We start from the raw sequence: 27,654 nt of genomic DNA, 5'->3' as shown, positions 1-27,654 counted from the left end.
ACCCTCTGCCACCACCCCAACAAACACAAAACCTCCTCAAAATCTCCCAAAAATGACCCATCGGGACATCTGGAATCTCCCCAGGAGGTGCTCATTTTTCCCGAACACATCTAAAAAACGTCATGTCCAAAAAGTTGTGCGTCCCATGGAAAGCCCCAAAAGGTTAATGCTCGATTTCTCGGCTCTGGTTCAATAAAATTGTTCCTCCTTTTTCATGCAGCCTGCAGGCATTCAAGCGCACATATGTGCCAAATTTCAGGTGCATACGTTACAGGTGGTGTAATCCACCTTTCCACTCGTCTGAATGCGTGCTGGCTCGGCCGTTCTGCACTTATCCGTTTACGTGAAATGTCCTAGCATTTTGCACACAAAGGAAATATGAACTCAAAAAGAAACCCGATTTGGCCCATATAAGAGCAAATAGCAGCGCCATACAGAAGTAATTTCAGTTTACTAGCTGTGCTTTTAGCACGAATTGCATCCTGTCGTCCATGCCGGCGACCGCACCATACACCACCACAATCAAAATGCATTTATGTTTCAGTAAAGGAAAAACAATACAGACCGAATTGAAAGTCCGTGCCGAACAAAACTTACGTTCAACGGCGCAAATCTGAATGAATACAAACAGCAGACGCAAACGTATGCACCATTTAATACACAGTGTACATAACACTACGGCGCCATGCATATAATGATGGCCACTTTTTTCTCCAGCCCTGAGAAATCTGCAATATGAAGCAAGTAAAACTAGAATACAGGCTGAAAGTTCATGCACCTTAAACGAGCATTATAAAGGCTACAAAGCAGATATGCACACGCAAAAGCAAACGTATGTAAAGAGCAACTTGGGTGACAAAAGAAAAGACGAGATGGGCGTACGATGCAGACACGCAGTTTCAGGTCACGGATTTTCTTCAAGTTGAAACCCCCCTCACGCTTAGAGACTCGGAGCCAGCTTCAGCGACGTGTTATCAAAACAGAAAAAAAAAAATATTAGTTCTACTAGGCGAAAATAAAAAAAGTGCGAAAAGGGCCTGCAGTATGCTTAAATAAATTAATTAAATAATTAAAATAAAAAAAAAACATACCTTGACGACGTTGCCTACGGAAACCCAGGGATGAAATACAAGGCTGCAACAGCTGAAACCATAAATTAAACGCAGGCTTCTGTCCTGCGCCTTCTCACAGCACAGCGAGCGCTCAAACATACGCGTTACACCCTCGTAACGATCCTGGGAGTTTAATTTTCTTGTGACTAAGTGTGGGGATAAGACTGCTTGGAGCCAGGCGGGAAGGTGAACGTGCTCAGGTACGTGCGGTGGCGCGCTGCATCCGTGGTGCGGCAGACCGCGCATGCGGCACAGTCCAGCTTGGGAGTCGAGATCAAGGCACGATTAATCCAGTGGGAGAGAGTCAATATAACCACGCGAACACTGCACAAACTATACCGCTGCGGCAGGATGGCTGCGCGGTGGCGAAGTAGGTAGAGCAGGCTAATCCATGGGCACTCGCAGAAAGAGAGTGCATGGTGGGTCTCCGAAGGTCCTTCCCGCCTCAGACCGTAGTAGACGGCCACGCTGCCCACCAACGTGCTGCAGTCGTCGGAGGCGCTGAGGAATGCAGGGTGCGTGCGAGGTGTCACCTATTGCCACGAACTCCGCTGCCGCGAACGCCGCCTCGAACAGCGGCATCAGGAGGGCCGTGGAGCTGCGCAAAGGACTTGCGATGCGCCGCCGCGGCATGCAGTTCCAAAAGAAATGGTGTGGGCACGCCGAGGTGCGCGGGAAAACTTCCGTGAATCCGTAGCTACGAAGACCACGACAGCCCAGTTGGCGCAGTGACGAGAGCAAGAACTGCCGCGCGCTGGGGCTTGTGCTCGAACGTCTCGGGCGGCGCGAATAAGCGCGCGCAAAATGGCGTCAGTCCAGCGAGGAAGCCGGGCGAGCGACGGGAGGCCATTACCGCACTTCTGCTAGACAGCGGCGCAGCGAGGAGTGCCGATAGTCGCGGAGACGCCTGGAGGGACCACCACATAATGTTGAAGTTGGGCGCAAGCTGGGAAAACGCTAGAAGACGTGAAAGCTGGTGACCGCCGCTGCCGGCGGCGCGATGAAAATGCAGGCCGCCGCCGCCTGCCTACAGCATGGAGCCGATGGCCCACGTGCGAGAAACGCATGCGCCGAGAGATGCGGGGTTTACCGTTCCCTTCGGCTGTTCGAATGAAACTGCTGTTTCATCTCTCAAAACGGCGAGTGCAGGAGGAAAGCCTTCTCTCCCCGCAGCTTGTGGCGCGAGGGAGAGAGAAAAGAGAGCGAGCTGTCAATTTTTATTTCTTGTTCAAAACCATTGGTCCGAAAACGTGATCAGTTACCTTTCTGGGACCAAAATGCATTAATTCTTTCTTGTTGCTGCTTAAAACTCTCGAAAGAACGTTTCTAGACCTTTAGTGGGAGCACTGCATGCCTTTTTTCTTGTGTTTCTATGTCTTGCCTCTATGGTCTGGAAACGTTTGATAAATGCTGTACTGGGACTGGGACATTCCATCCTTTTTTGGAGTTTCTGAGGAGGTTTTGTGTTTGTTGGGACCCCAAAGCCACTCGACCATAACCCGGCGGATCCTCCCCGCGAGGCCTGGAGGCCTTGCTTGGGAGACTTATATTAAACCTGGGCTCCGAGGACCCGCTCAAGCAAGCCATCGCCGCAGACCGCGGGCGGCCAGCGTCATCGAGCCTCTGGGACATGAACGTTTGAGTGCAATGGGGCCGTGCGGGCCCCAGACCTACGTGTCCTAAACTCTCCTGTTCCAAATAAAGTTTTCACCACCACCAAAGCGACTGGCTACTGGAACCTATAAAGAACGGTCATTTCCCCCACGGTAAAGAAAGAGTTCAGTGAATGAACCCCCACCGCGGCTGCATGGAATCAACGATTGATTCCGAACCACGACGCCGCTAGAATGTTCTAGCTGTGGCGCTCGCAGTGGAGTCGCTGGACCGGAGTCCGGACACGTCGAGCCGGAGGTGGAGGCCATAGACGCAGACGCCCGGCCGTGTGCTGTGTGAACCAACGTTTGATGTGAACTAGCCTTCCCCGGCAAGAGGCGGCCCACGAGCTGGCTCGAGATCTCTACCGCTGAGCACCTCGATGACCGAGGGAGCGGAGAGCGCATGCTAAAATATGGGGAGATCACCGCCAGACCCGAAATTAGATAACAGACAAGCAGTCACGTGGAGGCGAACCACATGTTCACCGAGGCCAGGAGCGATCTTTTTGGCGCGTAGAGGAACTCGACCACATAATATGGGAATGCCCGTACTCTCCCGGCGGGACGCACAATATAGACAGTAGAGACACCTGGGAGACCTCTGCTACGCAGCTCGGACCAACGTTTTTCGAAAAACGTTGGCTCGGACCGTGAGCTCCAGCTCCTGCTCGTTCAACTGGCTGAGGAGGCTGCTGGGACTCGAGACCTCCCAGCCTGCATCTGAGGCGGCGGAACCCGCCCCCTGACCTGCTAGTCGATGGGCGGTTAGATCGCCTTATTCGTTGGACAAAGTTTATTCCATCCCATCCTACAGGGTTACAGTCACTGTGGACCAACGAGCGTAAACACGGACTTCGCCTACACCGAGACGGGAGGCAGTAACCGCTGCCACCGCAGCTTCCACTTCCAATCATTTTGCCTACACTACGAAGCTGCTTTCTTTCTTTCTTTCTTTCTTTCTTTCTTTCTTTCTTTCTTTCTTTCTTTCTTTCTTTCTTTCTTTCTTTCTTTCTTTCTTTCTTTCTTTCTTTCTTTCTTTCTTTCTTTGTTCCTTTCTTTCTTTCTTTTTTCTTTCTTCTTTTTCGTTTACTTCCATCTTAGATTAACTTGTATGCCAAAAACTGCGACATTCATTTTATTTTTAATTTCGAAAAGAACCGCAAGTTCGAGCTCAAGTTTGATTTCTAGCCATTCACGACTCATTGTTTATCCAAGCAGAGACGAGACTAGACAAGATGCCAAGACGATTCCGTTCCAACTTCCCAGCAGTTGTCTTGTTTGCACAGATTTGAGTGTCACTTCGTCCCGTACTTCACCTAGGTCCCCACACTAGGACAGCTCCGTGAACAGAGTAAATCTTGGCCTCTTGACGTTCTAACAAGTAACGTAAGTATGCACGTATGCACTTAGCGTCTACGCTTGGAGATTGCTCCACTGTTTTAACGACAGGTGTGGATGGAGATATGAAATTCTATATTACCTGCACCCAGGTACTGCAATGGATCCAGCATTGCTCAAAGAAAGAGATGCGTTTAAAAAAAGGGCGATGGCCACTCCCGTGGTCGAAGCCCGAAAACGCGACCGCGATTCATCAGCGGGAAGCGCAGCATCACAACCCAAGAAAAAAGTCAAGCCTCCAAAGCCAAAAGGTGAGCCTTGCTTCGTGATCTTTTGCCGCGAGTGTAACAAACTTTGTTTTACTTGCAGATACATATAACTACAAGGCGACATCTGGAAGTTCACAATACAACTTCAGCGTCCTGGCTAAGATTGTGAAGCACATGAAAGTGAGTAAACTGCGCGTTGTCGAAACTTCCTCAAAATAAAGTGCTGTTTTCCAGTCGTGCATACGCGAAAGCCTTGCGTTGCGCGCCCACTACTACTTCGGCAAGTGAATTTTGACTGTGCTTTAGAAACCGATGTAATTTAGAGCAATTTCAGCAATAAGTATTAATGACGAAATATTTATATTTGTGAATTGTTTGTCTTGCACACTGCGACAACATCAATGCTGAAATCATTGTTTTCATACCTTTGGTAGGGTTTATTTTCAGTACAGCTTGATGCTTGAAACTCAGTTTGCTTGATCACATGTGAAAAGCCTTCTGATGCAAACATGTTCTTGGCGAGAGCTGTGTTGAAGTGGTCCACTCTTGTCTTTCAAAGTGACAGGTTGGCATAACGCACAAAATCTTGAAAATGTGCCAAATTAATCAACTAAGTGCATACTGAGCATTGTAAAAGTGCAGAAATATTGCTGGACTGTTCTTAACCTGCAGTGCATGTATTGCAAATATTTGTGATGATTGTAGGCTCGTGTTAGTCATGTTGTTTTTCAGACTCAAACTAGCATGGAGCATTATCAGCAGATAAGTGCAGATTAACCATTGCAAGGTAACTAATAGTTGTTTTTAATATCTATTAATATTCTGTTTCACATTCCTTAATCGACTCTTCTGTGTCATTGCTGTGCATTGCGGGACAACAGTACTGCCTATGATGAAAGCCTAGGGTGCATATGCCTTTGACGCCTCATCTTCAAGAATATTGACCTTGTAGAAATTTTCCACCTGCATGAACAAATGAAAGTTGGCAAGGGTCAAATGTGAGTTCGTTGGGGCTGGTCAATTTTGTTCCTAGCCTAGTAAGTTTAGGCCTTGAGTTTTAGCACAAAGATGCTGCAGGATATTGTCATGAAATGGCAATACATGGGCAAGGATGAATGTTTGCTTGGCTTTCAATGTAGACAACAACAACCAAAGAATGCAGGGCTGTAAGAACTCGTTTTTCTGTGACAGTGCAGGAAACAGCAAAGAAAAGTGGGCTAAGGAATGTGGACTGAGGTAATAAAAATTATATTGAAACATATTTCACTTTCAGTGATCCTTTGGATGTTACTTCCTGTGTGCATCTTGTATGTTGCCTGTTATTCTTTATTTTTAACTTTCATCCCCGGTCATCTCTTGTCTTGAACATGAATATTTTCTACCACTATTTAAGCAAAGGCACCTGGAAGGTGATACACACCCTTTGACACTTGAGGAGATCTTGGATGAGACAAACCAGCTGGACCTTGGAGCACGCCAGAAGCACTGGCTAGCGACTGAGGTAATACATTTTTCTGACACATCGCCAAACGAGAACCGCATCAGCTTGCATGTTTTATTTCCTTTAATTTGTTGCTGGGGCTATTAAATTAATCAGTTATGCCTGATCCAAATCCTAATTGAGACTAGAAAAACTGAGAAACCTTCTGTTGTCTTTGTGTACAACTAACTCAAAATGGCTTGTATCTTTCGGGGGCTATGCTACACAAACTGTCTTTCCTTGGCATGATTTTAGTTTTAAATTCTGTAAGAACTGAAGCCTTTGCTGAAAGCCAGATCATAAGCTTTTCTTATATTATAAGTAAGAACTTAAAATGCTCCATACATGAAGAGTTGGCATGAATGAGGAATGGCTACATTAGAGAATGTTATGTCTGATCACATTAGAATGACATTGATTGTTGCAACGCATTTCTTGGTAGGAATTTTTAGTCTGTTGCTGCTGTGACTGAGAAAAACGAGGCCAATTACTGTTATTGACAACCACATACCTGCAAGAGATATACTGTATACAGTAAATTTTGCCGTTATTTGCATCAGTATGTCTCTGGGAAATTCGCCAAGGAAGTTCGCACCACTGAGAAAGCTGCTTTTGATTCATATATAGTAGTACACTTTTTGCTAGTGTGGTTAATGCTTAGATGCTCACTTTAGCCTCATGGGTTGTTTGGGATAGATTAGAAAAAGTACAATAGACTCTCATTAATTCAAACTTCAAGGGACCAGCAATTTTTGTTCGAATTATCAGAAGTGCACCGTAATATAATCCAAAGTTAAAATGTGATTTGCTTTATGTATATCTATATGTACAAACAGTATTTTGGAATTATTTCTCTATGCAAACATAGTTAAAAGTATTAGCACAACACAAAAATAAAGGTGAAAGGCCCTGATATGTTTGCATAACCAGCAGTCTCCAACTGTTTGTGTGGATAAAAAAGTTATTACTGATGCACTGGTTTCCCCATGGAGTAAGACCACGTTAATTGAGACCTCGAGGGACTGGAAAAAACGTCCAAATTATCTGAAGTTTGAATCATCAAATGGCTACAACAAGCTTCCTGAAGACCCTTTTGCACCGCAGTGAATTTAATTGGGGAAAAATTGCGCAGTGGTTGTTGGCTTTTCAGTTAAAACTGTATTATGCTGTACTGCCTCTCCGTACTCGGGAATATCAAAGCAGAACTACTGCGTAAGAGTAAGGCCTCCTGTGGCCTCCTTCACAGGTGTAACATGGTGGTGATGGAGCTTCCTCACAAGCACCAGCATCGACGAAAAAGGCTTCACTGCACAAACAACGAGCAACTCATGATGAGTGCGCATTTCAGTGCACTAGAAGAACCACCCAAACGGAAGCGAGGGTAATGCACATTTACGACTGAATGGCGAGATGCCTTCTAAAAAGAACTAAGACCAGCGATGCATCAGTCAGTCTGGAACAGCGCACAGCATGGGGTTGGCTCGCTGATACGCGGCCAATGGGCTCTATCACTGCGGACTGGTAGTGAATGAAAGTATGTGGCAACGCCGATCGGACCTGAACACAGTCCCCCTTCGGACTGCCTCTGAGTTATTGGGTTGATGGACTGAATTCTCAGCTCACACGGTTGCACAGACATAATGTATACGACCTCGGCCACCGCTCTTTCGCGCGGCAGGGGTGTTGGAGCAGAATAGAGGGTTTTAATTAAGCAAATTTAAGAGAAACCGCAGTGCAAATGAAAGGGTTTAATACATTGAAGGTATACCTGGCAAACCGAAATTTTTACATTTTTTTTTAATTAACCAAAAGTGTGAGATCCATGTTAATATTATTGCAAATCTGCTATAGCTTGCAGAATTAAATCATTTTGTGTTGTTCACATCTGCTTTCAGCATTGTGATTGACCTCTCTTTTATATTTTTTTGTGAGTTTTGCTTTATGGCTTTTCTTCAGTGTAGAGAGAAACTTCAGCAAAGCATATTGTCAGACTAACCAGCCAATACTGTTAGTAAATGAGGAAAGACTAATTAATAGTCAACCTTAAAAAAAAAGCCTCTGCTCACCTGCCTTTGTGCACAGGAAACTAACCCTGATGGCAAGGCAAAATCTGTGGACATTAGATTTTTGGCAGCAGCCAGAACACTGTTGCACTCAAGCTTTTAGAAGCATATCATATTAGAATGAAGGGAAAACAGTGCATTGGTGACAGATCTGTTTTGTTGTGCAGCAGAGATTTTGAATTCTTTATTGAAGCACTTTAGCAATTCATGCTCTGTTTTTGTTTTATACTTTTTCTTCTGCACATGCATTTCTGCCTCTTGCTCGGTCTACTTATTGCCGGGCTATTCTTTTGAAAAGACTAGACATAAGTGAGCACCTATCCAGTTTGTCTTTCCGTATGTCTGCGTCTTGAGTCGTGCTCCTCTCTTTTACCGGCTGTAAAGAGGAATCGTGCATGTATTCTTGCGACTAATGAGCAACATGGGTGCAGGCTCTGCAAAACAACCCGAAGCTTCAGGTGACGCTCGACAACAAATACTGCTTCCGGCCAGCATACAACCTGAAGGACCGCAAAAGCCTGCTGCGGCTGCTCGACAAACACGACCAGCGTGGTCTCGGCGGTGTACTTCTGGAGGATGTCCAGGAGTCGCTACCGAACGTGGAGCGGCACCTCAAGGCACTAGGTGACAGCATCATCTATGTGGTGCGGCCTGTGGACAAGAAGAAGGTGCTCTTCTACAATGACAAGTCTTTGCAGTTCAATGTTGATGAAGGTAGGCATTGCTGCGCTACTCGCAAGTGTTGGCCTATTCATGATATGTGAGGTAGCGCAAAATGGGACAAGGGACAGAGAAAGACGCACACAACACAGGCGCTAACTTACGACTGACAGAAACCTAGGTGACCAAGACTAACGTGAACAGTGAGAGCGAACAGGCGCATGTGCCCGGAAAAATAATGAAAAGCAGGGAACGAGGAAATACGGGCATGCACAACTCGTCGATTATTTAAGAAGGCCAGGTTTCTTTTGGACAGGGAGATAGACGGCTTGCTAACATATTTATCCTCCAAAGCAGCGTCTTTCTCTGTCACTTGTCCCATTTTGCGCTGCCTCACATACCATGGATCACCGTTACCGACTCACCCAAGTTTCTACCCTTGATGGCCTATTCTTTGTCAAATGTAGTCGTAAATGACAAAACCTTTGTGTTACGTACCATAGCACCATCTAGCTCTTAGCCAAGAGACGTAGATAGAAGTGTCGTCACAGTCATTTTGTGTAAATCTGTATGAAAATTTGGGACATTGGAATTAGTAATCTGCGCACAACAATAAATTTAGCTGGTCACTTTTATTTAGTAACAAAAGTCACTTTCTACTATGCTGGTGCTGAAGTTTCTGTGATTATGACTTGCTTTTTTGCCCCATTAGGCTCTAACACGGGGGTCCTATGTGTGCTTGCTTTGCTATGCCATTTGTTGGCTGTATGCGAAAAGAAACAGCACTGTGTTCAATTTAGTTGATTTCAGAAATGTATCGTATAGCTGAAATTTTAATAAGCGTTCATTTTGTTTACATTCCTGCAGCAAATTCATGACTCCTCAAGTAAAGTCACTCATTCACCAGTCCTCTAAACAAGCAAAGGTGCATTTCTTGACATCTAATGTGTGTCACTGCCAGTAGTGCTGACAGAGGTTGCATTTTTTTTTCTGTCTCTCTTTTCTCCTGTTTTGGTTTGACAGAATTCCAGAAACTTTGGAGAAGTGTTGCTGTTGAAGGTATAGATGACCAGAAAATTGAGGAGTACTTGCAGAAGCAAGGTATTACGTCAATGCAAGACATGGGTGTCAAGAAAGTTGTAAGTATCACCCATCATTTGCATCAGCTACAATAGATGTAGAAGTCTCAGTGTTATCACATTAACAACTGCATCAGATTTGCAATAAGCTGCATGTAGATGTGAAACTAAGATTGTCCTTTCTACGTAAATCTCGTAATGCCTTTTGATGCAGCCCTGTTCTGCTCCCTGAATTCTGTGCATTCGATGTCCTTACAGGCAAACTTAATCCAAATCATGCATGCTGGGAATTTCATCCGACCTGTGGCAAGCATTAAAAGAAATTGGGTCACACTTTCTAGATGGAATCGAAACAGTATTGTTTCACAGACCGTTTCATTAAATCAGGGTATTTGCTATGTGCAAACAGGCTAATTACATGGTCTGACAGATTGCTTTTGTAGCAGAGCTGTTCGTGGCTCACTTCTGGCGTGAGTCTAGGTGTCTGTATTGCACATCATGTAACCAGCGCAGCTCACATGACTGTGACGTCACATGATGTCGCCTGAGGTGACTGGTGGCATCACGCAATGTGACATTGCCTCCAGTGAGGACCTCTTCACTTAATCGGGCATCGCAAAAAGCATGAACAATTGCACTGGTTATACCCATCAGTGAGAAAGCATAACCATAGAGCCATTTTTAACCCTTTGAGGGTCGAATTATTTTGAAGAAAACTTTCCCAGGTGGTCAAATTACTTTATTGCGGATCTTGAATCTACAAAATGTATATAATCGAGAATAATTAGTAAAAAAAAATTAGGAACAGTACTTCGGTGACAGCATCACTCACAACTGGAAAATGTTCAATAGAATAGAATAGCAACGGTGATAAGCAAGCTAAGAGCAGCACCAATAAAGATAGAAATCAACTTTCGCCGCCTCTGCAAAACAGTGCCCACAAAGAGAAAACACGTTTCGCACGACTCCGTTGCGATCCCGCGGCGGAATCGAAACTGCGTAGGCGCATTGCCACAGAGGGCGAGAATACCTCGCGAGCAACGGTGATAAGCAAGCTAAGAGCAGCGCCAATAAAGATAGAAATCAACTTCGGCAGCCCCTGCAAGATAGTGCTGACAAAAAGAAAACTCAAATTTCGCGCAACTCCGTTGCGATCACGCGGCGAAACCAAAACTACAAAAGGGGTGTTGCCACAGTCTGTGCCACTGCGCTAAAGCTAGACATAAGTTCTGCTTATCTCCGTAAGAAGGCAGCACAAAATTCAAACACTTCTTGTAAGTCCTAAGAGGTGGCAGCACCCCCCAGTGAGCACGCATTGTTCTTTTGACGCAAAATTTCAAACGGAAGATCGAAACCGTACCCGTACGGCAAAGACCTTGTGGGACAGAAAACCGCCGCCGTACATATACGGCAAAAACCTTCAAAGGGTTAAATGTTAGTCTCATTGCAAAACATCCAGTGCAGAAGGTGTAGTGCATGCAGGTGCAAGTGGCCAATTGGCATTGTGCTTTCAAGGCAGGCAACCGAGTTAAGAAAGTTTACACCCAAGATTTCTGTTACAAGCGAAGAAAGAACAAAAAAAAAATTTCTTCCTTAGGCACAGTGGAAAGTGATAGAAGAAAAGCTGCAAGATATTTCATACTTAATAACCAATACTTAATAGTCGATATCACTAAACTCTGCAGTTACAAGGCACCTAGAGGCTGATGAGAGAAGTTGATTGAGTTGCGTCAGCAGATGAGGTGTCTGCACATAGCTGTCCGAAGATACTCTGGTGTTCATTACTACTCATTCCCGTTGCTTGTGTTTCTTATTGAGAGCAGCTAGGCCAGCTTACTTGCTACCAGTGTTCAAATAGTACTACCGGTAAGCAGTAGATTAATTATGCGCACTTGTATGGGCCTCCGAATCTATCTCATCTCTTCTAACTGGCCGTTGACAAATGGCAGAACAACAGTGCAGGCGCTGGAAACAACGCTATATGTTCAGGCAAAAGACCACTTTTCGCGTAACGCTGAAGTGAATGCCCATAACGACCACTACTACTACGAAGCCACCAGTTCTGTCATAGCACCTGCTGAAGTGGTTTTCCAAATTGGCTACGTCATTGGCCGTTTCTTTTTTTTTTTTTAAGAACACTAAGTAGACAGTGGTACGTCAGGGAGGTAAGAAATGACTAAATGGTCTAGTGAGGAATTTCACTTGTTAGCTTCTGTCGGCATGACCGCCTCCTGTGTTGTTTTAGTAGGACAAGGGTCTGTAACGTTGCATGAGCTAAAGGATCACCCCTGTCAGGAGTTTTTATCCACAGCCTGCCTCTGGCACCACGCTTGTCATGCTACTTGTCCTTCTTGCTGCAGCTCATCTGAATGCATAGCTCCCCGCACACGCTGCACTTCACAATTGGCCCCACGCTCTGCAGTGCGAGTGGCCAGGTGCACGCTTTTCGCTTGGGCATTCCGAGCTTCATCAGCCTGTTGTTGTTACTCTGTGCTTCCACCTGCGAATGCTAAGCAAGCCACTTGTTCTTGTGCTCTTGTTCGGTGCTTGCAGCCCGCTGTGCAAGCTACATTTCGATGCACCCGTGTGTCCACAGCCGCTTGTGCTGCTCAGTTAGTGTTCACTTTGGTGGTGTTCTATGCCTCCTTTCATTCACTCCACACTACACACTTGATCCTTTCTTGGTTCTTGTACTCACCACTGTGCGTGTGTACAAACCTGCATGCTTAACCACGCAGCTGGGTGCATGAAGTTCTCGGCTCCACTTCCATGCGATACCACACTGGCCTACTTTGGTTTCCGTTGGTGGTTTCCCCGCTGCTGCCGACGATGTCATCGCATGATTGGCACATGCTGCTCCTTTCTTTCACCTTCCCTTCACCTCACACTGTTAAGTCTGCCTCACTTTGTCGTCCTCACCCACCCATCACCGTCCACTGTTGCTGTTTCATTTTGCTGTCCCCACACTTTACAGATCTTTGGAGGTGTTAGCAGAGGGCTATGCAGTTTTGTTCGGATCGCACGTCTAGGCAGGAAAGGCAGCACGTGCCTGCTAACACCAGTAAAGATGCCCTGATTGGCTCGAGAGAACTGTGAACTACAGTGTATTGAACCGTTCACATGGCATGCTCATACATTTTATGAGGCTTGGGCCACTTGGCACAAGTTAGTTGAAATTGTGGAGTTCATGTTGCTGTAGTTTTATATGCTTCTGAAAATTTATGCTCTGTGCATGCACACTGACTTGCTTTGTAAGCCAACTATAGCAGGCAGAACATTTCCTGCAGAAAAAGTGGGGTGTTTTTGATGTATGCTGACCGGGTATTAGAAATGATTTACCTGCCTTACAGCAGCTGTCTTAGCAGGTCAGGAGTGTTAATCTAAATCTAGCTGTTCCCGTCGCTTCGTCGCGCCTTTCTGCCTTGTGTTATGTGTTTTTTCGCGCCTATAACCAAAGATGAACAGTTACCAACGTGCCCAGCAAGACATTCTTTTAATGTTCTATGCGTATTCTGATTTTTCAGAATACATATGGAATCAGACAGCGTTCTGATTTTTTTTTTTTCCCGATTTTGTTCTTGCAGAATGTTGCTCAAAAGCGCAAGAAGCCATCATCGAAGAGGGCAAAGACTTTCAAGAAACACAACGACCACATGGGAGACATTTTAGAAGATTACACTGACAAGTAGACTTCACAGATTTAGGAGTGTACATACCATTGTAAATTTCCATGTAACAATTGTGCAAGGAAAACATAACAGCTGTTTATGACAGAATGGTCATAGTATTGCCAGATCAGCCAGTGAAAGGAGAATGACTTCCTCTGCAGTACAGCATGATGACCAGTGAGATTTACAGCACCTTGTTGAGACTATGGTACAAGTATGTTTGGCTATAAACCTGAAACTACTGCCCAGCCGAATTATGTTTATGGCTTCTGTATTATTTTCCTCGTCCGTTATAGTTTCATTTCCACTAATGGTTACAAGTTATATTATCTGTGCCTGGATCACTCTGTATCGAGCTATCATGCTTAGTGCTCCTGTTAAGTGAAGCTCATATGCGTGAAAAATGCACTTGTTAACCACTCCAGTGAAATTTCATTTCTGTCTTGTATGAAACTTGGACCTCATCTGCGTGATTTTAGATAATTTTATGTGTCAAATGTGTGTTATCATTCTTGCTTTGACTTTAAAGGGGCTGTGAAAGGGGGTCTCAACAAAGATGCGATATGCCGAAGATGCTAAAGGGCATAGCATCACAAATATCCAGCACCAAAAAATTTTTTGATGCGTTTTGTGGAAGCTGAGTTACCGTATTTACTCGCGTAATAGGCGCACTCGCATAATAGGCGCACCCCTAGTTAGGGCGCGAAAAATCAGATTTTTTTATTTCCGCGCATAATAGGCGCACCCCGAACTTGGCACTGTGATCAATACTGTATTTACACGATTGCAAGCCGACGCCTCGCCACCCCCCGCTTCCCAATCTTTATTTTAACAAAGTTTTTGCTGAACTGACTACTAGTCCCTACTAGTGCTGCTGCCGTCGTAGCTGCTGCGGACCCACAGCACGTACAACGACATCGCGTAGAACAGCCGCACACAGTTTTCAGGGATGCTCACTTTAAACGTCTGTTTGGAAAGCTTCATCTCCAGCCGGAAACGTTCCCGACTTAGGCCCGCGAAAACCTTGGAGTCGCGTACGAAAATTTAAGGACGCCGCAGTCGCAACTGCCGCACTTCTCGGCCACGTCCTATTTTCCGACCTGCCGCACGCTTGCCGCGTTCGAGAGCAAACTCCCAGCCGTGTAGCTGTTAAGGTGCTTGCCCGTCGAGCTAAAACATCAAGAGAGAGAGAGAGAGAGAACAACTTTTATTTAGAAAGCCTGCAGAGTCGGTTAGGCTCCCTCCAAGCAGGGAGGACAAGCTTTTACCGCGACGCGGCCACTACGTCAATCTCGTGCGTTGTGCTCCTTGAGGTCTTGTTACGTCCCTCGCTACTTCGGCGGGTTCGAGAGGACCGCCGCCCCCTTCCTGGGGGTGCCGCCCCCCTCTCCTCGGTTTCGCTCGGTCGCTGCCTCTCGAGAGCTGCCGAGACCTGCTGGACGGCCTTGAGTTGTGTCTTATGATCACAGCTCCTCGTTGCAGCCTCTAGCTGCGGCGGGATCGTCGTCTTCTCGCTGGCTTCGCGCGGATTTACGCTACAGTCCCAAAGGATGTGAGCCGCGGTGGCTCTCTCCTTCGCGCACAGTCTGCATATGTCACTCGCGTACACACTCGGACACACGTGCTTAGCTAGCACCGGGGTGAGCAGGGACCCCGTCTGTAACTGTCTATATAACACTGCCTCCTTCCGGGTAAGCCCCGGGTGAGGTGGCGGCATAGTCTGTCTGTTCAGTCTGTACCATTTCACTATTTCGTTGAAGGTGGTCATCTTGTCCTTGGCACTGCGTCGCGACCAGGACTCCGAGTCGGCCGTACTTTCAGCCGCGCGGTTGGTTAGTCCTCGCGCGGCCGAGTTGGCCGTCTCGTTGTGGTTCACGTTTCCGCGTACCGACACGTCACTGCCCATGTGGGCCGGAAACCACTTGATCACCACAGGACTGTTGCGTCCGATGTCTTCGGCCTTGCGCAGTATGCGCGCGGCCTCACTACATACCCTACCCTTGGCGTAGTTCTTCACTGCCGTTCTAGAGTCACACAACACTGTAGTACATCCGGGGTCGGAAACGGCCAAGGCGATGGCCACCTCCTCCGCCCGGTGCGCTTCTCGAGTCCGGACGCTCACCGCGGTCTTCGTTGCACCCGTCGATGCCCCGACAACCACCGCCGCGTATGCGTCGGTGCTCCCTTGATACTCTGCCGCGTCCACGTAGGCGGCGCCTTCTTCTCTGGCGTGGAGGTCCACGAGAGCCCTGGCCCTCGCCAACCTCCGCTCCCTGTTGTGCTCGGGGTTCACGTTCTTCGGGATCGGGAAGACCCTGAGCTTTCTGTTGATGCTATCTGGTATAGGTACGTCTTTCTGCTGCTTGCCTTCCCTCGGTTCGAGGCCAAGGTCCCGCAGTATCTGTCTTCCGGTTCTCGTTTCGGAGAGACGCTCGAGTTGCGCCGTTCTCTGTGCTTCGGCTATTTCGTCCAGCGTGTTGTGGACTCCCAGCGCCATGAATTTTTCGGTGCTCGTGCTCCCGAGGAGACCGAGTGCCGCCTTATACGCCTTGCGTATGGTGGCGTCTATCTTGTTACGTTCACTCGGCCTCCAGTTGTGGAAGGCGGCCACGTACGTTATGTGGCTAACTGCGAAGGATTGAACGAGCCTAGTCAGGCTCTCCTCCTTCATCCCCGCTTTTCTGTTGGACACCCTCTTGATGAGTCTCATTGCCGCAGCCGCCTTGCCCGCGAGCTTGTTGACCGTTTCACCGTTGACTCGGTTTCGCTGGACGAGCAGCCCGAGTACCCGAATCTTCTCGACTTCCGGTATTACCTGTCCTCCCGCCGTCTTGACCGTGATCTTGGGACGCTCGTACTTGACTTCCATATTCTTTCTTTTCCTGCACGATCCTTTCGGGGGAATCACCAGCAGTTCTGACTTGGCCGGGGAGCAAACGAGTCCAGACCCGTCCAGCTGTTCCTCGATGGCGTTGACCGCTTCTTGCAGCGTTGTCTCGATGTGTCCGTCGCTTCCTCCCGGTACCCATAGCGTCACGTCGTCGGCGTAGATGGTGTGCCGGACTCCCGCTACTCTTTCTAGCCGGGTGGCCACCCCGATCATCACGAGGTTGAAGAGTAGCGGGGAGATCACTGACCCCTGCGGAGTTCCGACGCTGCCCAGCTTCTTCTCTTCGAGCTGTAGGTCTCCCGCACAGATTTCGGTGGTTCGTTCCGTCAGGAAGTCTTTGATGTACTGGTATGTCCTCCTGCCCATGTTTAGCCTGGATACTTGGGCCAGGATAGCCGAGTGCCTCACTTTATCAAAGGCGCTCTGCAAGTCCAGCCCGAGTACGGCTCTGTTGTCCTTGGTGCCCGTCGTATCGTCGATGATCTCGTTCTTCAGTAAGATCATGGCGTCTTGCGTCCCGAGTTTGGTCCGAAACCCGATGATGGAGTTTGGGTAAAGCTCCGATTCTTCCAGGTAACGCTGCCACCTGTTCATGAGAACGTGCTCGAGGACCTTTCCCACGCACGAAGTGAGTGAGATCGGCCTGAGGTTCTCTATGTTGGGCGGCCTGCCAGGCTTGGGGATGAGGATCGTCTTGGCTGCTTTCCATTGCTTGGGTAGCCTTCCTTCTTGCCAGCACTTGTTGTAGAAGTTCGTTAGCGTTTCGATGGCCGCTTCGTTGAGGTTCTTGAGCGCTCTGTTGGTCACTCGATCGGGACCCGCGGCAGACCTTCCATTGAGTTCCTGCAGGGCAACTCTTACTTCCCAGGTCTGGATGTCGCGATCTAGCGTCTCGTTCTCCTTGCCTTGGTAATCCGGGTGTCTTTCCGTGGGGGTGGTCGGCAGGTACTTGGCGTCCAAGCGCCGCTTGACCTCGTCCTCCCCGTGTTCGCAGATTGCCTTGTGTAGGATCCTGGCCAGGTTGTTGTGTTGGTGGCCCTTGGTCTTGGTTTCGTCGAGGAGGTGCCGCAGCATGTTCCACGTCTTGCCCTTGTGCATCTGTCCGTCGGCTTCGTTGCAGGCCTCGTTCCACTGTTGGGTGCATAGCACCCTGCAGTGGACCTCGATCTGCCTGTTGAGCTCGGCGATCTTCTTCCTTAGACTGCGGTTGGTTCGTCGCTTCTGCCACCTCGCCTTTATGGACTGCTTGGCTTCTATCAGGTGGGCCAGCCGACTGTCCATCTTGTCTATCCGTTCGTCCGTCTCTAGCTCTTTGGTGGCTCCTTCCGTCGTCTCAACGACGTTGGCCGCCCATTGCTCGATGTCCGTAATGTCCTCTTGCACCGCGGGTAGCGCCTTTCGAAAGGCGTCCCAGTCTGTAATGCGATGCTTTCTTATGCCGGTGTTGCCTTGGCCTTCGAGCAGTATGACGACCTCTACGATGTAGTGATCGCTGCCCAGCTCTTGGCCCGTGTTTCTCCATTTCGCTTCTCTTGATCCTCCTTCAGTTTTGATGAAGGTAAGGTCCGGAGTTGTGTCTCTCGTAACAGATGTGCCGATCCTGGTGGGAAAGGCCGGATCCGTGATTAGGTTCAGTCCGACGTCGGTGGCGTCTTGCATCAGCTCTCTCCCCTTGACCGTCGTTCTGTGGTAGCCCCAGTCTTGGCTCGGTGCGTTAAAGTCTCCGCACACTACGAGCGTATTGCTTCCCGCGACTGAAGCTGCCTTGTGGAACAGTGCCTTGAATTTCTGTTGTCCGTGGGACGGGTTGCTGTAGACGTTCACCAGGAAAGTGCTCTCCCTCCTCTTCTTTCCCGTGATTACTTCCACCGTGCAGTGTTCGATGGCGCTTCTGCCGATCATTTCGTGTTCCACGAAGGTGATCCCTCTCCTAACGAAAGTGCAGACCCCTCTGCCCTTGCCCTTGGACGTGTCCCTTTTGCTCGGCGGGCTGTCGTGCGACCGGTAGCCCGGTAGCCCGGTCCGCGGCAAAGCCATAAACCACGATAACTATCGCGCTACCGCAAATCCCGGCACTTGACAGCAACAACAACAACAACAAAAAAACGAGCTGGAGATGCGAAAGCTCGCGGCGGAGGAAAATGATGATGATGATGATGAGCTTGGCCTTGGGCGGCGTCTGGAAGCTCCTGTGCGCGTGTGTGGCCTCCGCGATCAAACGCCGTTGCGCGCAGCCGGAGCCGATCGCGGAGGCCTCGGCGCGCGTGCATTCCGAAAGTTTCGGTGCGGCCCTTACACGGACTTTTTTTTTTTAACATTTTCTTCGCGAAAACGGGGTGCGGCCCGTACACGAGTGCGTTTACGCGGTGTGTTCAATTTTGCGAGTCGAAAAATTTCCGGAAATTTTACCCCGCGTAATAGGCGCACCCCGAACTTTGAGCCGGATTTTCTGGAAAAAAAGTGCGCCTATTATGCGAGTAAATACGGTATTTGTAGTCAAAATTTGAATTTCTCCATCTTTGTGCGTTTCCCTCTCCTCTCGTGACTTTTTGAACGCTGAAATATTGGCCACCGGGTCCATGCACTTGGCCCCTCCACCGACCTCCAACGCGCCACGGGGCAAAGCCAACGCCTCCTAAACTGGTTTGGCGTCAACAGCGCTGGCGCGGCGAAGCAGTGATGGCATTCTGCTGCTGACGGAAAGAGCACTACATGCCGCAATGCGCGCAGATTCGGCGAAAGCTTGGCACCGCTGATCGCCCCGAGGCGCGGAAGCGGGAGTTCTTAAAATTATATTGCAAATTATCGGCTCGCTTCTGAGGTCTTGTACGCGGCATGAACGCTTGGTGGCTTGTTCTCTACATAATGGAAGCACTTTATAGCCAACCTCCAACACCCTTTTCAGGGACCCTTTAATGAACGACACTTGAAACATATTAGCATGGTTGGTTAGTCAGTGTCATGCACTGTCATGCTCAGTTGACTTGCACCACAGGAGTGCATGTTGGAGACTGCACGAGCACCAATAGCTGTCACGCTTCTAATTGGTGGACAGTTCGCCGTTCACAGTACACGGCACCACCGTCTTGCGTGCTCTCGGAAGCTACACAAATCGAGGTGCTAGCCTCCTGTGTCCGCCGTGCCTTGACTTTCATTTCGAATGGAATGTTGGTGCATTCAATTTCCAGGCGCAAGACCATAAGTTCCCCAAACATGACACCAGATGAGTAAAGCAACAAACTCATTCTCGCAACTCATAATTGGAATGTAGTACCTCTGAGCATTGTGTATGAGCTTCATTGCCGAGCAGATGCATACTTGGAAACAAAGGAAGTGTTAGGAATGCTAATGGAATCTATTTTCGAGACACCGGTTGGGTAGGCTAGCTAGCTTACATAATAAGCTAGCTTAGTTTCACATTCTAGTGGAACTAAGCCTAACACCTGTCTGGTTCAGTATGATCGCATCAGTTCTTTTGCAGGAGAGGGAAAGTTCAGCATTTACAGACATGCATTTACAATTGAGTCTTCCTCCATACTCCATCCACGCGCGCGCGAATAAAAAGTGGCAAAGAAATGGCAGCTCCAGCCAGGACTGTAGCTGGCTCCAGTTTGCGGTGCTGAACAGGACTCCTGGAGCAGCTGCGTCTGGGCGTGTGTAGCAGGCAACCAATAATTCTTTGTACTATGTCTACCTGAGTTTGGGCTATGCTAAAACTGTTGGCGTTGAGATTCTCTTTTGAGGGAGAGGCCCAGGATGTTGCCAAAGCTGAACATGTGTAGGGAACAAAAAAGTTTCTTTTCAGTAAATGTAAGGCACAGTAATTATGGTGCTTCTCAGTGCACACCTCAGCTGCGCTGTGAGGGGAGAAAGGAAAGTTAGAATGAAAGAAGAAAGGGGTGTTCTTTGGTATAATTTTGATCACCTGGGGATCTAATGCACACAGACACCACTGCACAGCACATTAAAGTTCCCCAGGCAGTCGGGCTGAGATAAGGAAACTCGTCAGTGTGCTGTGGGATGTCTGAACACTACAGTTCCCCTGGTGGTTGAAATTATTCCCCAGCCCCCCACTACGGCACCTCTTCCGTGGTCTCTTCCCTAACAGTGTGGTTGAGATGTCCACCTAGAAATGAGACAGTTGCTGTGCCTTTCTTTTCCACAAAACCAATTTTTTTCTGAAGAGGAAGAAGGTAAACAATAGGTGTGTAAAGACCTGTGTAAAGTCCGTTTGTGAATATGGAAGGGGGGTCACCGCTTTCTCTCTTCCTTCTTCCACTTCTTTCATCCTTCCCTCATGGCATGGCAGATTGTCCACCAAGAGCGAGTTACTACGCATTTCTGCCCAGACATATGCTCAGAACAGGAGTATTATATAACCATAGTCACTTTTATCACCCAGACATATATATGCTCAGAACAGGAGTATTGTATAACCATAGTCACTTTCATCGCAGAGCCCACTCACAGATGTTGCGACTGAGAGAAGGATAAAAAGGAAAGTGCAAGGGCCTGCCCATTGAGCTGGCATGGCGGAGTGGTTAGCGTGCTCGTCTCGCACTCTGGACGCCCTGGTTCGATCTCCCAACTCGACCAATTTCCTACTCTGTTTTATTTATTGAAGCGAAGAGCTTCACTACGAGAATTGGAGCCGAGCTTCGCGTGAGCCGGTGCATAGATTTGCCAGTTCTGCGCATGCGTGCAAACGAGTGACGTCACACGCGGCGCAGGTGGCCGCAGCTGTCGCCCCGATTCTGTAGCCTGACCTTTCGCCGCAGCCGCGCGGTACTCCTCGCCACCGTTTGACCTTTCGATGCAGCCACGCGCTATTGGGCTATAAATGCGCTTGTCGGAGAATAGGCGCTCGCACTCGCCATGGAAGGAGAAGCACCCAGACGTGGCTTTAGAAAATCTACCGATCCAGAAGTGCTAGCCTGGGAGTTGGCCGAAAAGCAGCGAAGAAATGAAAAGCGCAAAGCTAAACGTATGGCCGAAACGCCGGAAAACGAGGCGGAACGCCTCGCAATACGACTTAAAAAGGAAGCTGAACAGCGTCTCTTGGTCGCGTAAACTGAGAGTAGCCAGATAAGCGAACACGGCGAAACAACTCAATTGGGATTTGCTTTTCGCTTCTGATATCCAGGCTTAACCAAGCTAAGCCACGCCTAATTTTTTATCTGGTGTGACTAGAAAGGTTAATTAGGCTAATTGCTTAATTAAGCAATAAAATCAACTCAGTCCCATTTACTTGGAGCATCACTATACGATCCCTTTAATTGGTTGCATGGTTACTAGCCGAAGTACAATTGGCCCCGTTTGAAATTCGCGCACTGTGACGCCACGACCATTTCGAACAATTGAAACAAGGTCGGCCAACGTTAATGAAACGTTGGCTATGGCGGCCAACTGAGGTCTCGCTTTGGCTATTTTTACTATTTAGGGACCCTACTTTGGCTGTCGGAGTGTTGCTTTCGCAACAAAAATTAACGGTGCTTTAGCTTTCGTTAAACTGAGTGAGAAGCGGCAGTTTTACGATGGTTTAGCCTGTCAAAGTCTTGTTATGCGCGCCGTAGCAACTTTCGTTATGTGCTCGGTTTAGGAGGCCGTGAGGTCATGGCCTAGCACGTGAACACCGAATGTCGACTTATTCCTAGGCGCGCCGGCGCTCGCTCCTTTCGGCATGTACTCAGTTAAGGCCCGTTCACACTTGCCCAAAAATCCGGCGAGCGAAGCGGATTCGCTCGCCGCAAAAACAAGGACCTGTTCTCACTTGTTCACGCGCGAGCGAAGCGGATCCGCCGTGCCGCTGCTGTTTCTCGCCTTTCCACACCGCTTCGCTGATAGCGGCATACACAGATATAGTGACAAAAGAGCATAAATTTACGCTGTCTACGTACCATAAGCGTATGCATGCTTACGTACGTTAAACGCAGGCGCAGTAGTAGTAGTAGTAGTAGTAGTAGTAGTAAAAGACTTTTATTCGACCAAAATTTATAGGCCGACCATTTCGACCGCCTGGGCGACCAGAAGCCGCTGTTCTTCTTCCCCTTCAGCGCCAAGCCAGTCGAGCCAGGTGGTGATGGATAGAGAGGGTGGGGGGAAGGAACCCGACTGCTGAGCAGCCGGGCAATAGAAGAGGCAATGGGCCAGGTCCGCATAGATACAGGGGCAGTTGGGACAGGAAGGGTCCGATCGATAGCGATAGAGGAAGAGGCGGGACGGGGTGATAACTGCATTCATCTGAATGTGCCGAAGAAGGCGAGACTCCGGCACCGTGAGTGATGGATGAGGGGGAGGGTAAAGGCGTTTGTCGAGGCGGAGCTCAAGGTAGACCTCTTTTATGGTGCGGGGAAGGGTGAGTCTCCCACCGTCCTCCGAGGGCTTGGGCCAGGGGATCAACGGTGCCCGGAAAAGTGTGTCGCGGGCGAGCTGATGGGCCAGCTCATTGCCGTCAATCCCTGAATGCCCAGGGCACCAGCGGAGGAAAACGATGGAAGGCTGCAGTGCGGAGACCGCTCGTTCGACCTCCTGTTGGAGAGAAGGGGTCAGGGTGCGTTTCTGTATGTTGTGTATAGCGGCTTGTGAGTCTGAATAGACTGTGTACTCTTGGAGAGAGGGAAGGAGGGAAAATGACTGGAGGGCATGCGCAATGGCGAGAACCTCGAGGGACAATGTGTCTGGAGGGTGTAGATACGGCCCGCTGGTGTGGGTTTCAGGAGCAGGGAGGTGTGGATGGTACAGGGCGTAGCCGCAGGAACCTCGAGGAGCCACGAAAGAGGCATCCGTGTAAGCTACACCCTGGGTATCAAAGAGAGGGGAATGGTGCTGTGCGGCCGCATGACGACGTCCGGCGTGCAGGACGGGGGACATGTTGGTCGGGAGGGGAAGGATACGAAGATTGGGAGCGGGGGTGGGAATAGGAGAGGTAAACGGGGAGATTGGAATGGGCGAGATACCCGCTTGAGTCAATAACCACTGACCCTGACGGGTAAGGGAAAGCCGGGCAAGCTGCGAGTCACGATGGAGACTGAGAAGAGAACGAAGAGGATGGAAGAGGCCTGTGGCAAAGAGCTTAGTGGTAGAGGTAGTGATAGGGAGGTTGAGAGCTGCCTTGTAGAGGCCCACAAGGGCAGTCTCGAGAGCGTTAAGTTGAGTCTGAGTGAAGGAAGCGTAGGGTGCAAAGTACAAGACCTTGTTGAGGGCCAGCGCGTGGGCAACTCGGCACGCGTGAGCCTCGTGGAGACCTGAGCGTCGAGTGACCACGCGCCGCAGGAGGTGAGTTACAGAGTGGCAGGTGGTGACAGCGCGGTGAAGGGATTGCACATTCTTAGCCGCATGCAAAGGGAAGCCAAGAACTTTGCACTGTGTGACGACAGGAATGGGAGAGCCAGAAAGGTGGAGAGAGACGAAGTGGTTGTGTGAGCGCTGGTAGGAGGAATGGTTGAGAAGGAGAAGCTCGGATGGCTCTGACTCGCCTCTCTGATTTTCTTGAGGCACGGGAGTTCTTCCCCCATTCTGTCATTGGCTTCCGACGCCGCGTCTGTGCACAGGACATGTTTCTGATTCTCCAGCAAACGTTTCTGTCCCCTACACCCACTCAAATTTACGCACTTGTGACCGTCGATGTTCGCAAGGCCTTTGACGGTGTTTGCCACGATCACATCCTTTCTCAACTCGCCTCTTTGGATTGTGGCTCCCGCATGTACTCCTATATCCGCTCATTCCTCTCTAACCGTGTGGCTCGCTTTCGATTAGATACCCACTTGTCTAACCCACACCACCTCACCCGTGGCACTCCTCAAGGTGCTGTTCTCTCTCCTACCCTTTTCAATCTCGCTATGGCCCCTCTCGCCTCCCAGCTAGCTGAAATTCCCGACCTGCATCATATATTTTACGCCGATGACATCACACTCTGGTGTTCATCTGGCTCTCCCGGTCACGTACAGGACACCCTGCAACGTGGCCTAGATCTCATCGACTCCTTTTTCACCACCGCTGGCCTCTCCTGCTCCTGAGAAATCCGAGCTTCTCCTTCTCAACGCAGGCGCATTCTCACTTTTAGTTCAGCGTATGCTAGCACAGACGCCAAAATAGACTTTACCTATAGTGGCGCCATCTGGTTGTCAAGGCGGGAACCATTACTGTCAAAAAACCGACTCTGCTGTTAAGCCTAGAAGCGGCAGAATCGTCACTCTGAATAAAAAAAATAAAGCAAGTTTATCACTTATACGTCTTCGTAGAGGCGAGATGAGACGAAGCGAAAGACCTGTGCCGAATTTCTGGCCAGTGAACGCACTGAAAAAGGCAGCAACAACGAGAATTCAATCCGAAGCGACGGGTCCGGCTTCGAAGAGCGCCGCCATGTTGGTCGCCGCGCGGCGGAAATGGGTCCAGCCCGATCGCCCTCGTCGCGCCGCAGCGGCCGAATCCGCTTCGCTCGCCGGATTTTTTGGCAAGTGTGAACGGGCCTTTAAAGATGGTGTGACGTCACGCCCTATTACGTAAACGCCACGTTTAGGCTCCTCGACGAGCCCAAAGTCGATCACGTGACCAAATTTTAAGGCGGAAGCCTTTAATGTCTCATCGTTGTAAGCAGCAGTTGTCGACAGAAAATGTCACGCTTTTCAATTGGTGGAAACGGTCGTGACGTCACAGTGCGCGAATTTCAAACGGGGCCAATTGCACTTTGGCTAGTAACCATGCAACCAATTGAAGGGATCGTATAGTGATGCTCCAAGTAAGTGGGACTGAGCTTAGTTTATTGCTTAATTACCAAATTAGCCTAATTAGCTTTACTAGTCAGGCCATATAAGTAAATAAAACCGATTAAGAAATTGGTCGAGCTCAGGAATCGAACCCCGGTCTTCGGCGTGAGAGACGAGCATGCTATCCACTCCGCCATGCCAGCTCGATGGTTTTTGAATGAACAAAGGCGCGTCTAGTGAATACGGTGTCTTCACTCACTCTCATCCTCCTCCATTCCCTTCTGGCGAGGTTTAGGTGTCCACCGACAAATGAGAGACAGATACATTTCCTTTCCTCAAAAACCAATTTACCGACGAGCGAGGCGTAGAATGGGCGATGGCGTTCTATGGACTCCTTGGCAGCGTTGCAAGACGCTGTCGCGTTCCACTCTTAGGGGCGAAGCTTAACATCTTAACCACGCATCAGTGAACACACTTTAGGTCAAAAAAGTGCCCCCCTGAATTTTGACGGGTGTCCACCGAGACATGTGAGACAGTTACTGCGTAATTTCCTTTCCTCAACTGCAATTTTCATTTTCTTTATTACGGCTCCTCTTTATCTTCTTTCACTCCCACCTCCCTTCCTCTACGGTGCGGTTCAGGTGTCCACCGAGATGACAGAGAATTACTGCGCCATTTCCTTTCCTCAAAAAGCGTTGCGTTCAAAGGGCAAGGCATCGCGCCGAACGGGTGGTGGCGTTCCGTGGACTCCCTGGCAGCGCTACAACGCGCTGTCGCGTTCCACTCCTAAAGGCGAAGCTTAAGCGTCATTAATTAGCAGTTAATTAGCATTCAGGCATTAATCAGTAATTAACAATTAATTAGTGATTTGCCATCACTTAGTAATTAGTACTCAATTATATGTGACGCCACCAGTGACACAGAAACAGCGAAGGTGGTGCGGAAAACGCTTCCGCCTCTACCCACTTTAGACAGTCAAAGTGCCCCCTGAATTTTTTTTGGTTGACATTGACGTGACCTTGATGTCCCCGGCTTGACCTCGACCTGTCCAATTGCTTGACAACTGACCATCCACCGGTTCTCCTAGGTTCGACCTTGGCTGAGCCTTGGAAGATCATCGGCAACCCACGGCGATCTCAGCTCGAGACCTCTAGTTAAGGTAGCGACTTGGCGTCTTAACGTTGAGTGCGTTCCGGACACTGCATAGGCAGCGCGCCCACCCTTCCAACCTGGCAGGTGGCAGTTAATGGTTGATGGCGAGAGTTGGCTCACCTAATGAACTCTGTGGCCTATTAAAGCGAAAGCCTTTAAATTAACTCAACGTTGTCGATAGAATGTCAGCAGAGGTGTCACGCTTTTGACGGGTGCCCATCGAGATATGCGATACAGTTACTGCGTAATCCTCAAATACAATTTTCATTTTCTTCATTACGGCCCCTCTTTCTGTTTCTTCTTTCACTCCCACTTCCTCCTTTCCTCTACAAACGGAATTTTCATTTTCTTCATTACGGCCCCTCTTTCTTGTTCTTCTTTCACTCCCACTTCCTCCCTTCCTCTACAAACGGATGACGGGTGTCCACAGAGATATGTGAGACAGTTACTGAATAATTTCCTTTCCTCAAATACGATTTTCATTTTCTTCATTACGCCCCCTCTTTCTCTTTTTTTCTTTCACTCCCACTTCATCCCTTCCTGTACGGTGCGGTTCAGGTGTCCACCGAGATGACAGAGAATTACTGCACCATTTCCTTTCCTCAAAAACCGTTGCGTTCAAAGGGCAAGGCATTGCGCCGAACGGTGGTGGTGGTGTTCCATGGACTCCTTGGCAGAGCTACAACACGCTGTCGCGTTCCACTCCTGAAGGCGAATTAGGAGGACAGGAGGCATTCGGTTTGCAGCCTTCGGGCTGCGGCCGTGTATCTGTTTCTTCAGCCAGCGTCCGTTCCGGCGTACGCGGTTGTTGCGACGCGCGTCTTTACTCTCTCTTTTACTCTGTCCTCTTATCTTTCAACACTCTTCTATTTGCCCGTGGCAGCGGTGGTGGCTCTGCTTGAGCCAGTTGGCAGGCCCGTGCACTTTTCCTTTTCATCCTTCTCTCACTCAGTCAGTCGCATCCTAAAGGCGAAGCTAAGCGTCATTAATTGGCACTTAATTAATGCACCAACAGAATGTGAAGTGAACAATCGAGTAGCAGAATGCCTTTCACCACTTTAGCCGCTAAAGTTTCTTGTAATTTTTTAAGGCGAAAACCTTTAATGACTCATACTGTCGTGACCAAGACGTGTTAGCAAATTTGTCCGCGTTTCAGATTGGTCGAAATGGTCGTGACGTCACTACGCGCGAATTTTGACGGGTGTCCACCGAAATATGTGAGACAGTTACTGCACAATTTCCTTTCCTCAAATAGAATTTTCCTTTTCTTCATTACGGCCCCTCTTTCTTCTTTCACTCCACTTCCGCCCTTCCTGTACGGTGCGGTTCAGGTACAGTGTTCTAGAAGCTAGAACACTTTAGGTTCAGGTGTTCACCGAGATGACAGAATTACAGCGCCATTTCTTTTCCTCAAAAAGCGTTGCTGCTTTCAAAGGGCAAGGCATCGCGCCGAACGGGTGGTGGCGTTCCATGGACTTCCTAGCAGCCCTACAACACGCTTTCGCGTTCGACTCCTGAAGGCAAATATTAAGCGTCATTAATTGGCAGTTAATTAATGCACCAACAGAATGTGAAGTGGACAA

At 48.9% G+C, this 27,654-nt stretch overlaps 1 protein-coding gene across 1 annotated transcript; it reads left to right on the top strand.

The window, feature by feature from the left end:
- The first annotated feature begins 4,018 nt into the window (after nucleotides 1–4,018).
- Nucleotides 4,019–13,578, top strand: TfIIEbeta (transcription factor IIEbeta). Its single transcript, XM_089548302.1, has 7 exons — nucleotides 4,019–4,153; nucleotides 4,258–4,416; nucleotides 4,475–4,554; nucleotides 5,768–5,875; nucleotides 8,349–8,631; nucleotides 9,601–9,716; nucleotides 13,241–13,578. Exons 2-7 carry the CDS (start codon nucleotides 4,266–4,268, stop codon nucleotides 13,343–13,345), a joined length of 843 nt encoding a protein of 280 aa, XP_089404428.1. The 5' UTR covers nucleotides 4,019–4,153; nucleotides 4,258–4,265; the 3' UTR covers nucleotides 13,346–13,578.
- Nucleotides 13,579–27,654: the final 14,076 nt, after the last annotated feature.

The sequence above is a fragment of the Amblyomma mixtum genome, chromosome 6 (genome assembly GCF_055824585.1).
Source record: "Amblyomma mixtum isolate Tamu chromosome 6, ASM5582458v1, whole genome shotgun sequence".
Classification (NCBI taxonomy): domain Eukaryota; kingdom Metazoa; phylum Arthropoda; class Arachnida; order Ixodida; family Ixodidae; genus Amblyomma; species Amblyomma mixtum.
Note: the sequence above shows the minus strand (reverse complement) of the source record. Positions and strands in the feature narration are given on the sequence as shown.

Bases quoted from the DNA above. Each gene is read 5' to 3' on its own strand.
- TfIIEbeta (XM_089548302.1), top strand. From the start codon at position 4,266: ATGGATCCAGCATTGCTCAAAGAAAGAGATGCGTTTAAAAAAAGGGCG. The intron at 8,632-9,600 runs GTAGGCATTGCT...TTGGTTTGACAG, and splicing joins GCAGTTCAATGTTGATGAAG to AATTCCAGAAACTTTGGAGA. The intron at 9,717-13,240 runs GTAAGTATCACC...TTGTTCTTGCAG, and splicing joins ACATGGGTGTCAAGAAAGTT to AATGTTGCTCAAAAGCGCAA.